General features: G+C 37.0%; 1 protein-coding gene across 2 annotated transcripts in view; it reads right to left on the bottom strand.

The window, feature by feature from the left end:
• The window catches only part of Hdac8 (histone deacetylase 8), a 228,389-nt gene extending 213,527 nt beyond the window's left edge, over positions 1 to 14,862 (bottom strand). For both annotated transcript variants that reach the window (XM_077106324.1, XM_077106325.1), the window contains exons 1-4: positions 14,655 to 14,862; positions 14,067 to 14,119; positions 10,962 to 11,092; positions 9,835 to 9,976 (exon numbers count right to left, since the gene is read on the bottom strand). In XM_077106324.1, the coding sequence (XP_076962439.1) occupies positions 9,835 to 9,976; positions 10,962 to 11,092; positions 14,067 to 14,119; positions 14,655 to 14,765 (437 nt within the window). In that variant the 5' untranslated portion in view covers positions 14,766 to 14,862. The remainder of the gene's footprint in view (positions 1 to 9,834; positions 9,977 to 10,961; positions 11,093 to 14,066; positions 14,120 to 14,654) is intronic.
• Positions 14,863 to 15,123: the final 261 nt, after the last annotated feature.

Genomic DNA, 15,123 nt, shown 5'->3' with positions numbered 1-15,123 from the left:
TGCTGAGAGCTCTTTTCTTTTTTAAAATTTTTTTGCACCCTTGGGATTCCATGACCATTTCCTATTTTGATCCTCTGGTTACCCCTCTTTGTTTTGCTTTTCAGCTGATCTGACTGGAACCTCTTCTTTCACTTTCCCATTACAAATTGGGGCTTCTTGGGATTCTGGGCTCTACTTTCTTTTTCTCCTCAGTCTTTATTTTTTCCCTAAGTAACTTACTATTTCCATGGTGTGCACAACTATTTGATATACCGGCAACACATCTCTTTCTCCAGTTTAACCTTCTACTCCCATCTTCAAATCTGGATGTGCAATTTCCCTGGGTATTACCTTTGCTGCACACCACCTTTTTCCTGTTTATTGAGGTAGTATAATGTAATAGTTAAGTATCCAGTTTGAAGAATCAGACTGTCTTGGTTTGATGTTCAACTTGGCCACTTACTAAACTCAAATAAGTCATTTAACCTCTTTGTACTTGCAGAAAAGTACCTATTTCCTAATATTGTTGTAAGAAGACATGAGAAAATGCAGGTAAGGTAGTGACTAGCATGTAGCTCAATGTGTTAGTTATTGTTAATAATAATATCCTATCTTGTTTGGGACTTCAATCAAACAAGCTTGAAACCTGAATCATCTTCTTCAACAGTCATCTCCTCCCATATCCACTCAATCATTAATACTTGATTCTTTTGGGGAGGGGCACTGGGGATTGAACCCAGGAGCACTTAACCACTGAGCCACGTCCCCAGCCCTTTTTTATATTTTATTTAGAGACAGGGTCTTGCTGAGTTGCTTAGGGCCTCACTAAGTTGCTGAGGCTGGCTTTGAACTCAAGATCCTCCTGCCTCAGCCTCTCAAGCCACCGGGATTTTAAGCATGTGCCACCATGCCCGGCTAATACTTGATTTTTAAAAGCTTCCCCATGCCAGCCTTTATCTTTCTTTATTCCTTTGCTCTGCCTCAGTTCAGGTCTTCATTCCTTTTCAATGGGATTGCTGTTTCCTGAATTGGTCTCTTTACCTCTGCCTCCTTCAATCCACGCTCTGTAACTCTGGTCAAAGTTGTCGCCATACAACACAAATCTAACCATGTTACCTTCGAATTTAGTTTTACATTTTTCAGTGGCTCCCCATTTCCAACAGTAGGTTTTCTCAAAGTGTGAGAGTCACCCCTAAAGTTAGAAAGTGCAGAGTCCTATGCATCATATCAAACCTAGCAAGTCAAGACCTCTGAGAGAGACCTGGAAACCTACATTTTTCAATTGGGTGGTTCTGATATATATGAAGTTCTTCATGATCCATTTCTGATGTTTTTACCTCATTTTATATCATTATCCACTTTATACCTTCCTTACCCTTCCAGCAATATGGAGTTACAGGTAGTTCCCTAAATCCACCAAGCTATATTTCATTACTCCACTTTTTATTTTACATTGCTTTTTCTTACTTACTATTTTTAAAAATTTCCATTGCCCTGCTTTTATAAATGCTATTGTGGCCTTCTGAAATATTCCCCCACTTTCTTATCTCCTTGGCATACCCCCATTTCACCTTTTTTTTTAATTTAGAAAAGCCTTTATTAATGGGCTATTACAGTAAAACAAATATTTTTTTCTAAAAACTGGTTGAACAATTATGAACATTTATCCTGTATATTTATAACCCCAGCCCTTTATTTATTTATTTATTTATGGTATCAGGGATTAAATCAGAGGTGCTTAACCACTGAGACACATACCCAGCGCCCCCCCCCGTCTCTCTCTGTCTCTCTCTCCCTCTCTGTCTCTCTCTCTCTCTCTCTCTCTCTCTCTCTCTCTATATATATATATATATATATATATATATATATATATATACACAATTTTGAGACAGGGTCTCTCTTGCTAAGTTGCTCAGAGCTTTACTAGGTTGCTGAGGCTGGCTTTGAACACGCAATTCTCCTGTCTCAGCCTCTGGAGCCACTGGGTATAGGCCACCACATCTTTTTTGTTTGTTTGTTTTTGATACAAGTTCTCACTAAGTTGTTTAGGGCATTTCTATGTTGCCCAGGCTGGCCTTAGACTTGTGATCTTTCTGCCTCAGTCTCCCCAATTACTAGAATTAAAGGTGCACCCCACTGCACCCAATCCCAAGGAGTCTTTTTAGACAGCTTTTCCTAACTAAATCCCCCATCAAGAAATTTTGATATCACAGATATTATGTATATCTGTTTATGTACTGTGGTCCTTTGGAGGCCTGTAAACCACTGTAACATCAAAGTGGTTTCACCCTCAACAATCAGTTTTTGCTCCCTTTGGAGGCAACATCTCCCCTTTGAGATTAAATGCTGTACAGTGTTGCTCATTCAAATATGTTTTCTTGAGATTCACCATCTGTTTCTGTGATAAAAAAATCTTTGTGGATTCTCTTCCTAATCTCTCTGATCATCCCTCTCAAGATTCTTTGTAGCCTTTTCTTTTACTACCTGCCTTTATAAATTTGTTTATGTGTTGCTTGGGTTGGAACACAGATCCTCACACATGCTAAGTATAAGCTCTACACTAAGCTACATACCTGTCCATTAAACACTGGCATTCCACAAGGCTCACTATTTTTTTTGTTTCCCTTATTATTCTATACAGCTTTTTAAGGTGATTTGGTCTATTTCCTTAATTACCACCTATAGTGTTATTAACTCCCAATCCTGTGTTTTCAGTGAAGATTCTCCTGAGCCCCAGCCTCTTGTAGTTCCAAGTATAGTCTACAGGTTGGCAATAGATAGTATCACCTGGGAACTTATAAATGCAGACTCCCAGGTTCCACCTCATATTTTCTGAATCTGCATTTTTAACAAGATCTCCAGAAAATTTCACATGCATATTTAAGGTGGAGACGCCCTGGGATGGAACCTATTATCAGCACTCTAACAGACACCTTCAATGCAATGTTACATAAGCACATCAATCCTTACCCCCATCTTCTTGGTTAATGGTAACATGATTGACTCAGCCATCTGCACATTAGGTCTAGGAACTTCTACCTTAACACGTGTGTCTAATTAGTCACCATTCCTACCTGTTCTATCTACTAACAGACTCCTGAATTTTTCCCTCTTCTGTGCTTATCACTACTGCTTCCATCTGATCTTGGATAGATTATCACAGCAAGGTCCTAACAGATTTCTCTATCAATAATCTCTCTTCCTGATCTGTTAGCTGACTATTGTTAGAGTTATGTTTCTGAAATACAAATCTGACAGTATTACTTCCTCCCAGCTAAAAATTCCTTCAGTGACTCCTTATTGCCTAAAGATAAGGTTCTTACCCTGGGACCCATGCATAGGCTTTGGGAAATCTTTAGACTTTTTGAAATTATAAAGAAAAAATTTGTACATTTACTAGAAAAGATATAAACTGGTTTTATCAGCTATTTGAAGGGTCCATGACCAAAAAGGTTAACAACTACTGATCTAAATGATCAAGTCTAAGCTATTTAGCTTGGTATAAAAGAACCCTTCATGCTGCTCCAACCTTACCTCTGGCCACTTGCCTACACAAGCCTGATTCCAGCTTTATTATTATTATTATTATTATTATTATAGTTGTAGTTAGACACAATAACTTTATTTTATTTATTTTTATGTGGTGCTGAGGATTGAACCCAGGGCCTTACACATACTAGGTGAGCGCTCTACCACTGAGCCACAACCCCAGCTTCTGTGATTCCAGCTTTAATGGCAGACTTGGAAGCACCGCCCCTCCCCCCATCTTCATAAATCTGTGCTTCTGCATATGCTCTTCTTGAAATAATCCTGTGCTACACATACAACTAATTAAGTGGCAGAGACTGGATTCACATCTGGGTCTTTAAAATTTACAGTCATTACACTCTTCCAGGCTCATACACACAAAAACACACCACTCCATCCTGAAAGTTCATGCAACCCATGTTCACATCAAAAAAATGATGATTGTAGCACCATAAGCTGATATAATGCACCATTAATGAGCCACAGCCCTTGGTGTGAAAAACACTGCACTAGACCTTTGTTGATACAGGGAGTTCTTATTACTGAGCATTTATTCTTTATCCTAGCAGTACCAAGCTTTTAAGGTTCCTTACAGATACAAAAGCTCTTCTAACATGAAAATATTTGCCAATGAATTGACTACTTATATCAGTCTCAGTTCAAACAACCCACTCCTTAAACGCTAGCACCTAGCCCATCCATCTGTTCATTTTATCTTATGTGGGTTGTCAGATATATTAGCTAGCAAGTCAATGTAAATTTGTCACAAAGTGAAACTGTAAATCTTATAAAATGATGCAGGATATCATGAAGCCAGCACACAAAACTCACAACAAGGACCTTTTAGACAAGTTCACAATTAAAGAGGAGAAAAATAAATATGGGTAATGATTTTTAAAAAAAGACAATGATTTGAATACCAAGTTGATTTAGGAGAAGCCCTCAGGAAAACTGATGAAATCCTTGAATGTTTTGGCAAAATCAAACCTCTTAATGATCAAGCTGCAAAAGTTTTTCAGGAAGAAAATAATAACCAGAATCCCTTCTATCAGAGGGTTTTTGCAAAGGAAAAAAAAGTTTCTCAGGAAATAAAACATACCATCTTGAAATATCATGTAATTTTGTTTGAAATATTGGGCCCTAAACAAAAAATATCAATCTTTGATACACTCTTTGTCTGTTGTAATGATTAGCACATAGTTGTACATAGTACTCAATTTTATGAAATAAGATTAAAGAACATAGTTTATAGTTTTTAGTTATTCAAGCTAGCAATCCAAACAAACCCTGCCACTTTTACTATTTACTTTAAAATGCTGGTCCAATTTTTAAATGGATTCAACAAGTGACATTTTTGTCTGGTACCAGCTGCCCTCAAATAATAACCTTATATACACCTCTTTGTTTCCTTAGCATCTGACATATAGTGGGATTCTCACTTCCCTCTAATGTAATTAGCACATTGAATCCCTTCCTAAAGACAGTGAATCCCCACCAATCCCTGAAAAAAAATGTCCAAATCTTTAGTATTGGCTTACAAAACCTTTGTAATCTGGTCTTATTTTATTTGCCCTCACATTCTGGCCACATTTCACTACTTGTGGTTCTCCAAATATCCTTTACTCTTGCTGTGATGATGCCATCATTTCCTTTGCTTAGATTTCTCCATCCCCACCAATAGGAAAACAAAGGCTTACTCCTTCTTTTATACACACTACCATGTACGTGAATGCTAGTATATGCTCACAACATTGTGTTGTCACTGTTTCCTGTATTGACATAAGAGTTTGTAACATAAAAGTTTTATTCATAAAAGTAATATAATCACATTGGAGAAAATATAGGAAATGGAAAAATACAGGGTATATGTGTACATATACAAAACATATTTCATATTTTATAATCTCCATTATCACCATCTTCACAAAGCCACTGTTATTCTTTTGTTGTATTTCCTTCTAAATTTTTTCATATGTCTATATTTTTACTAGAGTCTGAGTGAGTGTATGATATAGCCACTTGGCCTTTAAAACCAAAAGCAGCATTATAAGATGGGCATTTTTTCTACTTATGTAGTAGTTACCCTAACTATTATTATTTTTTTTTTGAGAGAGAGAATTTTTTTTAATATTTATTTTTTAGTTTTCGGCAGATACAACATCTTTGTCTGTATGTGGTGCTGAGGATCAAACCCGGGCCGCACGCATGCCAGGCGAGCGCGCTACCGCTTGAGCCACATCCCCAGCCCCCTAACTATTATTTTAATGGCTATAAAATATCCCATCGAGTGAATATGTTACAGCATATTATCTAACCATTCCACTATTGTTGAATGTTTATCTCCCTTCCATCACCCTTTTATTGGCTATTATAAGTAAGAGAGACAGTACCATCTTCAGGTACACATTTACCATATTTTGGATTTGTTTATTTTCTTAGACTAGATTGCCAAGAGTCATCTCAAATTTGGTAGAAAAGAATATTGTTTTAATTTCTCAAAGCATTTATAATGCAAAATAGTTTTCCTACTCATTATTTGTCTCAGCTTCAGTGAATTGTCCATGTCTTTTGATCATTTAATCTAAATATTCATGCTAAACTAATTAGAAAAGATTTTTTAAACTTCTTGTTGTATTTCTATAACTATTTTTGCATCTTTATTTTGCTAAAATTTTTAGCTGTAAAAGTAATAAAATATCATTGCATAAATTTTGAAAATAGAGAAAATAATTTTTTAAATCATGAAAAATCTTGCCATCATAAGATTATCATCATCATTCCCAGTGTTTTTTTTTTCCTCTTACGTGTGTGTTTTACAAAGTGATAACTTCAATGTACACACAATTTTAAGACCTAGTTTTTTATTAACACACATCAAATATTTCTCTGAAATACCTTATAATCTTAATAATCATCATTAAAAGTAATAGTACAGGGTTGGGGGTGTACCTCAGTGGTAGTGTGTACTTAGTATGCATGGGGCCTTAGGTTCAATTCCCAGTACCCAAATACACATGCACATAAAAACAAAACAAAAATGATAGCACAATATTCCATGGATTAGATTCACCATTTGCTTATTGCTAAATATTAATGTTATTTCATTTTTTAAAAAAATATTTTAGTTGTTGATGGACCTTTATTTTATTCATTTATATGTGGTGCTGAGAATTAAACCCAGTTCCTCACATATGCTATGCAAGCACTCTATCACTGAGCTATAACCACAGCCCCAATGTTATTTCAATTTAAAATTTTTTATGTTATCCTATATGAAAATATTTTTCCATATTTTGAATTATTATCTTTAGGAATATTCCCAGAAGTAGGATTACTAGATCAAAGGACATTAATACATGTTGGCTGCCAAAATGCTTTCTTAAGAGGTTAATCAAACCATAATTAACCAGTAGACTGAGTACCATCTTTTTCATTTCTGTTAAATTCAGACTAAAAAAGAGGCTTAACTAGTTGTTTTAATTTGCATTTCTTTGATTAGTAGTGATGAATATTTTCCCATGTTTTCCAGTTGTACTTAAACTTTTCTGTAAATTATCTATTCATATTTTTTGTTCATATTTTTTCTTATACATTATACTGTGTTGAAGGCCCTAGATAATATAAACCCCATGCTTTGTCATATTTATGTCACAGAGGCTTTTTCAGTCTGTTTAGATTTTATTTTTAAAATGGTCCAAAAACTTTAAAAAGTAATATTGGTTTTAAAATTTTATACAGTCAGCTTGGATCTTTTCCTTTGAGAATATTCTCCATTACTTCCTAAGCTTAGAAAATGAATCCCTATTAGAAGCTTGATAAATATTCATTCATTCATTTCAGTTTTTATAATCAGCTTTTTTATATTTAACTCAATCCAACTGCCACTTATGTTAGTTTATTATGGGGATGAGGGTATAAATTGTTCAAGCTGTCACAATATTATTTATGAACAATCATTTCTATTCTCATTCACTTGCAATTCATCTTTTATAATAAACTCTTACATATTACCTGTCTAATCTAATATTAGTGGTATCAGTGTTTTCATTATTCTAGTTGTGTATGTTTAATATCTACTAGCATTCATTATTTATTACTCTCCTTTTACAGAATTTTCTTTGAAAATCACTTATTTAATTTTCAAATGAAATCATTTGCTGTCTTATCCCTAAGATATGAATTTCTTGAGGGCAGGATTGTTGATTTCCTTAGAACATATTGCCAAGAATCTTGTTACTAGGTCAACAGTTAAAAACATTTTTTTTCTACTTAACACTTCCAAAGTTTCCCAAAGGGTTGGGCCACTTTCCTTATAATCCTACTAGCACCTGGATATATTCGTTACAAAGTTTTTTTCAAACTTGGTAGGGGAAAAATATACGTTGCTTCAGTTTCTACATATTTGCTTATTAGCAATGATAAACATATGCTTAAAATATAGTAAGATTTTAATCAATGCTTATTCAATGAATAAATGGCATATACGAATTTGTACCTGTATTTGAGGACGAAGAGGTTTAAACAAATATTGTGATTATAATAGGGAAGTGCTGGTTAAATGTAAGCTTGTTGGCCTGTAGTCCATCTTCAGAGATGTTCTAGAGGTGTCAAGAACACCCTGGAATTCAGACCTGAACTGAGGCAATCCCTAGAAACTCAGTAATTTACATTCATTGCAGGCATGTTTCCAGGCAGGATCAGCTGAAAGGACCGGTCAGAAGATGCCTGAAACAGTTAAGATAATGATATGTGGGTATGCTCAAACGTGCACACAGCTCAGACAGACATGAGTGGCTCAAGATAGTGTGTGTCGTTTGGCAGCAAAACAGTAGTAAGAAGTGGCAGGTGTCTGAGACTCCACTGCACACTGACCCAGGTCCTAGCAGGCCTTCTGTCATGTATTTAAATATATTAGAAACTAGATCTGACTTTGAGGTGCATGTGTTTTCTATGATACTATACCACTCTTATTCCCCATTCATTAAGCCCAAGAGGACATTGAAGTCCTTAATTCAGAGAAACTTGGGTTTCTCCTTTCACTGTGCAACATGAAGGAGAAGAGAGTCATTTTTTTCCTCCTAGGGATCATCATCTTTATTTTGAACTTGAAAAAAATAAAACTAAAGCTAATAAATTGGAGGCTGTTTTTCTTTGTTTTTAAGACCATGTAAAATGTATTATTAAGCATGGGTCCTCCCTTTTGCCTCAGTAGTACATTCTAGTACTGAACTTTTTCAAGGTCTTCCTTTGTCATGAAATCTGTCAATTTGATCAAAATAATAGCATATTACTATCTTAACCTGTATATGCTAAAATTGTGCCATGTTTTCTTCTGGAAAAACAAATGCTATTTGCTTTTGACTCCATTATACCTAAGAGTAACAAGGCCACGGTTGGTTGCATGAACAATTGATTTGTGAATGACACATTGGCAGTCACTACCACAGCTGCTTCCTTTTACTCAGCAGATTGATACATTCAGTTTTAAAAGTCCTTCTCCCCCAATGTGTAATAAGTACTACTGAGAAAGCAAACAAGACCCAAATGCTGAAGGCCCAGCAGTTCTCATCAGACACAGTATCACTATCTGAATTGCTAACAGAAAACTCCAAAAAGACTTTTCCTCTAACCCCAAGGAGCACCTAAGAAGAGTCATTTCACAAGCCTTTTCTCCTTAGAGAAACATCTAACTGTACATTGACTCTTACTTTAGAGTTGGCAACCATAAGCCTTCTTCTAGGTTCTTCAGCTCTTTGTTCTAAATCTGTTCTCATCAATTCTTTACCTATTCAAAAATCTATTTGCCATGCCTATAAATAATTAGTTCTAAAATGCATCTCTCTCAAGACCTCCATGATTAATTTTCCCCTGCTAAGTCTCTTCAGCTCATACATATTATCCATTGGTACCATAATTGCTGGTGTTCTGTGATTATTCTAATTTTGTTATTTTTTTCTAGAGAATAAGACAGTTGACACAGGGAATTTCTAGAAAGCTGAAGAGGAATTTAGAGACTGTCCAATTATATCCTTTGCCCTGCCTGTTTTATTGAAGAAACTGAGGCCTAGGGGAGGTTAATTTGTCCCACTTAATCAGCCAAAGTAGCAGAAAAAAACTAGGTGTAGGGTCCAGGTGACCTGACTTTTGATAGTGTACTTTCCATTACATTAGGTCATCTTCTATTTTACTTGCATCTGTTCAGAGTTCCTTGTAAAGTACTAGATATACACATTTCTCAGTAAACATCAATATGATAATCATAAGAGTTTACATAACTGAGAAATTGACTCAAGGAAAGGGTAAAAGAGCAGAAAGGTAATTCCTTACTTCTTTGCATGATGCCATCCACCAGACCAGTTAATGGCTACTTTGCACATCCCATCAATCAGGCACTGGGCAGCTGTCATTGTAGCCCCTCCTACAGCTGCTGCATAGTCAAATATCCCTTCGGTGGCTGGACAGTCATAACCTGAGAGCAAATATCAGAAGAATTAATTAAAGATAAACTGGAAGAAGAGGGGGAATAGGTTGAGGTGTGATTATAAGAGTCTTCTAAAAAACTACCTGTGCTAACACTAGCTCCAACTCAGATAGCAACATTTCCAGTATTGGGAAGAAAAGAACTTAAGATGTGAGAGCTAGAAAGGATAAACCCTCATCTTATAGATGGTGAAACCAAGATCTGAGAGATGATATACTTTGCCAGTGTTCACACAGAACCAGGCCTAGGACTCAGGTCTTTTGTTCATGAATTCAGTATCTTACTAATCCAAGCTGTTTTCTTTAGATTATTCCATTGATTGCTTACAGTTTTAAAAATGAGGGGTAGAGTGGAAAACTTAACCAGAACTTCAGTCTGTACTCAAAATATAAGGTTGTGGGGCAACTAAATTGGTATATATACAGCCAAACTAAGATCTGAGTGCTGCCAGTAGGGTCACAGCAACTGAAAGATTTCTCCTCCAAGTGACCCATCATTCAGTTTGTTTGTTTTGGTAACTGAGGATTGAACTCAGGGGCATGTAACCACTGAGCAACATCACCAGTCCTATTTTGTATTTTATTTAGAGACAGGGTCTCACTGAGTTGCTTAGTGCCTTGCTTTTGCTGAGGCTGGCTTTCAACTTGTGATCCTCCTGCCTCAGCCTCCTGAGCCACTGGGATTACTTACAGGTGTGCATTCAACTTGTATGGTTTGCATGGTTAGTGAGTTTTATGAGGGCGAAACCAAAAGAATAAAATAGACAGCTGGGGTTGGGTGTGTAGCTCAGTGGCAGATCACTTGCCTAGCATGTCCAAGGTCCTGAGTTTAATACCCAGAATTGGAAAAAAAGGGCAGTTACATTATTTCTTAATTACAAAGTATTAGAACTATTAAGTAAATTAAAAATTAGGCAATACAATCTACAGATGGAAGCTGTAAATCTCCCATCATTGCATGATAGGGACTTTACCTAGCCCATATTCTATGGAGTCCGGATGATCCTCATCTCCTTCTTGGCTCACTTTCTGGAGATGCTGCAGATAGGCATCGGTGTGGAATGTAGCCATCTCCTCCATGGAGGCCACTTTGGGTTTCACTATCCTAATAATAACAGATAGAACAAAGAGAGGTGAATGAGTCAGACCCAGAGTTATGCCAAAAGCTGGAAACAGGAGCCAGCAGTCTGAATAAAAGTACAACTCTCAGGTTCTATTTCCAGTGGGCTGAAGTAATAAATATATTCTGCTCCTCCACTGCACTGTACAGTCTTCACCTCTATAGTGATGGCTCCATCAATAAGGGGTGAGAGGACAGATCTTTCCCCCTTGAGTTTTATGTAGTAAAAAATAAGGAAATAAGTTATTTAAATAAAAAAATTTAAGTTAAGCAAATAATCAGGGATCAAACTTTACTCTGTGAGTTACAACTTTCATGCAAACCAGTTGGCAGAGATATTTTCATTTAAATCAGTTGCTAATTGGGCTATATAGTCCCCTCAGTCAGATTTATTTTATTTATTTATATTGGTTTTGATGCTAGGTATGGAACCCATGGTCCTGCATATACTAACCACATGCTCTACCACTGAGCTACACCACCAGCCCTATATATTTATTTTAATATGCAACTACATCATCATGCATTTTGAATTTGGACTCTAGAGAACTGGGTTCATGTTCTAACTCTGTATTTACTAGCTCTATATCCTTGGGTAACTTTCTGTTCCACACCTCAGTTTCCTCATTTGTGAAAAAGGGAGCCTTACAAGGTTTATGTGAAGATGAAATAACATGCAAAAGTTCTTTTGGATAACTCATCAATATTATGGGATAAAAAATAGGGAACTCAAAATATATATTTTTTCTATACTAGGTCTCTCATATCTGCTTCTGAGAGAAAATGTGGGAAGGGACAAAATGATTAGAACTGGGCTTCATGCAAAACCTCTCAACTTCCTCCTCACAGGAAGTGACAAACAGGAGTGAATGGGAGAATAATGGGAGCTAGTCTGGCAATGGGATTTACCTGTAACCACTAGCTGTTCATTTCCCATTTCCTCTTCATGACCCTACTTGCTGCTAAATTCTCTAGCCCTTCCCACCAAAAGGGTGCTCTGTGAACTACCAATATCAACAGCCCCTAGGAGCTTATGAGGAATGCAGAACTTCAGTCTCACCCCAGACCTAGTAAATCAGAATTTGTATTTTAGCAAGATGATATATCTTAACAAGGTGACTCATGTGAACATTCAAGTTGAAGGAGTAGTGACTTGAATCAGAGAGAAGCAGTCATGGCTTTTTATGTTTGCTGAATGGGAGCAGGGCCATGAACTCATCGTGAATTCATATGACTAGTACTAGTCAAGCTACTAGTATAATCACGTATGGCCAAGAGAAATCCTATGGTCTTGCCTTAAAAATTAAATATATTACCAAAATCCAAGGGTTTTTGCTTGTTCTTCAAGAAAAATATGTCTATACCATCAGAGATAAAAATTTGCCCATTAAAATAAATTATTTTGTAATTTCTTTGACCATGTTTTTCATCCCTAATAGCTCCCTCTTATAGCACCCCTCCAATTTATTTTGTTAAATATTAAAGTATAAAACTACTTACTGGAAGCCTCACAAGTTAAAAGGAAATTAGATAGCTTTGCTTTGCTATGTTGCTTGTAATAAAATCATTTTAGAAATGTTAAATAATTTTAATGAAAAGGCTATAGCTATCTACCAAACATGTACTAAATGATGGTTGAAAAACATTCCCAAAACAGGTATGCAAGAAATTATTTTGTTGTCAGGCATGGTGGTGTATATCTGTAATTCCAATGACTTGGGAGGCTGAGGCAAGAGGATCAAAAGTTTGAGGCCAGCCTCAGCAACTTAGCAAGGCCCTAAGCAACTTAGTGAGACCTATCTTGAAATAAAAAAAAAAAATTAAAAAGGTTTGGAAATGTGGTTCAGTAGTAAAGCATCCCTGGGTTCAATCTCCAGTACCCTTCCCCTCAAAAGAGAAATGATTAAAACTAAAATCCTACCACACTACCTTCTGGGAGATAGATGAAGTACAGCACACTAGATATAGATACTGATTTGGCCATAAAATGTCATAAATAATCCTACATGTGGAAGGTTCATAATAGTTACACTTGCAATGACATCAAATGTAAAACTGGCAATAAGCATCAAGCTTTTTTTTTTTTTTTTTTTTTCCCAAAGAAGCTTTTAGCTCTCTTCTGAGGTCTGGCCTGGTCTCAGCAGTTCTGGCTATGCGTTCACTTTGTCTCCAAGTTCACCCATTAAAGTTTGATGGTGGCAGTGGCATGCCTAAAACTCATAAGTTGAACCCACATCCTCAGATTTGGCTTAGGGAAAAACAAAACAAATAAACTAAAAACCAAAACCAAAACAAAACAAATCAGAACACCTTCCAGCTGAACACATTTTTCTTTATCTTTTCTCCTCTCCCACTGGCCCCCTCTCTCAGTAGTAGGAATTGAACCTAGGGGCACTCTATCTCTGAACTATATCTTTAATCCTTTCTTCTCTTTTTTTTCTTTTTAATCTTAAGACAGAGTCTCTTTAAGTTGCCCACGCTGGACTTCAGTTTGCAAACCTGTTTCAGCGTCCTGAGCCATTGGAATTACAAACCTGTGTGACCACATCCAGTTGGTTCCTTTTTCTGTTAAACATGTTTTAGTAGCCAAATGTACTCATCTCAAACTCCACAAAGCACCTATCACACCCAGCAATAAAGTCCTATTTCTAATGAGTCTTAACTACTTCCAAGCATTTTTTTTTTTTCAAAATTTCTTAACTCTTCATGAACTTTTCCAAGGTTGTAGGGGGATTACACACTCAGTCTCTCTCTCTCTCTCTCTCTCTCTCTCTCTCTGTCTCTCTCTCTCTCTCTCTCTCTCTCTCTCTCTCTCTCTCTCACACACACACACACACACACAAACACACAACTTTTAAAAAGCACCATTTTCTACCTAATTACCTCTATCGTGAAGCAGGGCATTAAGGGTATGATCACATAGCTTCAGGGATGAGGATGTTCAAGAAGGACAACTTACCTCATTTGCTTATGCAGTGCATATGCTTCAATCAGAGAATGTACCATACTGGCCTAAAAATATCAGCATAAAAAAAAAGGCATAAAACAGTCTCTTAAAAATTTAATTCAGTGAAATCCCATCAACTCTCTTTCTTTGTGTTTGGCTCTCTTTATTTCTGTTACTTAACAGTTACGATACACTTTAGACAATACAGTTATGATACACTGTAGACAATACAGATACAAAGTATCAAATCGCCAAGACGGAAGCTGTCGGGCCTTATGCAACTAATAGAACACTTTTCTCCACCAGCTTCTTTTCCAAGACTTAAGGGAATCCCATTGTAATTCAAACTCCATCTCCTCAGTCCCCTCCCCCCGACCCTCACCCCACCCCCCACCAGTGTCTGTTGGATGCCCCGCAGAGACACGCTGCGCTCTTAGAAACCATACAGGATCACTTCCTCTTTATAGCTTTAGGTACCCGACACAAAATCTCTATAAAGATATTCCCCAGTTCGGTATCCTTTGCTTCCTAATGCCCTCTCGGCCAGACCCCTATCCTCTGCTCCCCAAACCCATGGTCTTTCAGTCTGACTTCTCTTACCCGTTTGGGGACCTTGGCCAGGGAGTCACACAAGCTGACATACTCCGGACTGTAGATGTAAACTGGAGGTAGCGACTGCCCACCATCTGCCGGCTCCTCTGGCTCCTCCATCTTCCACTTCCAACCGTTTCGGAGCCACGGTCCGGATCTGGCTTTTTTAGGACTCAGCCCGGGCTCTGGTTCCTGCTCCTCTGAACGGCCGCAGTGGTGTTCCCTGGTCAACATTCCCTCCTATTCTTGAGATCACAGGAGACACTGTCCCTGCTACCCATCCAATTGAGGGAATAGATAGACTCTCTCAGGCCAGAAGCCCTTCATTTAGTGACCACAGCTCAAAAAAGGAGGTTTGGTAGATATAAAAGCCCAAATAGTTGTTAAATAGGATCGATTGTTTTTTTATGGCACAAATAAGTACTGTCAAAACTAACCACCCTTGTTGCCCTACGGAACCATTTGAGATGAGGTCAGA

Source organism: Callospermophilus lateralis, chromosome X (assembly GCF_048772815.1).
Source record: "Callospermophilus lateralis isolate mCalLat2 chromosome X, mCalLat2.hap1, whole genome shotgun sequence".
In the NCBI taxonomy this organism is placed as follows: domain Eukaryota; kingdom Metazoa; phylum Chordata; class Mammalia; order Rodentia; family Sciuridae; genus Callospermophilus; species Callospermophilus lateralis.
This window is presented reverse-complemented; position numbering and strand designations above follow the sequence as displayed.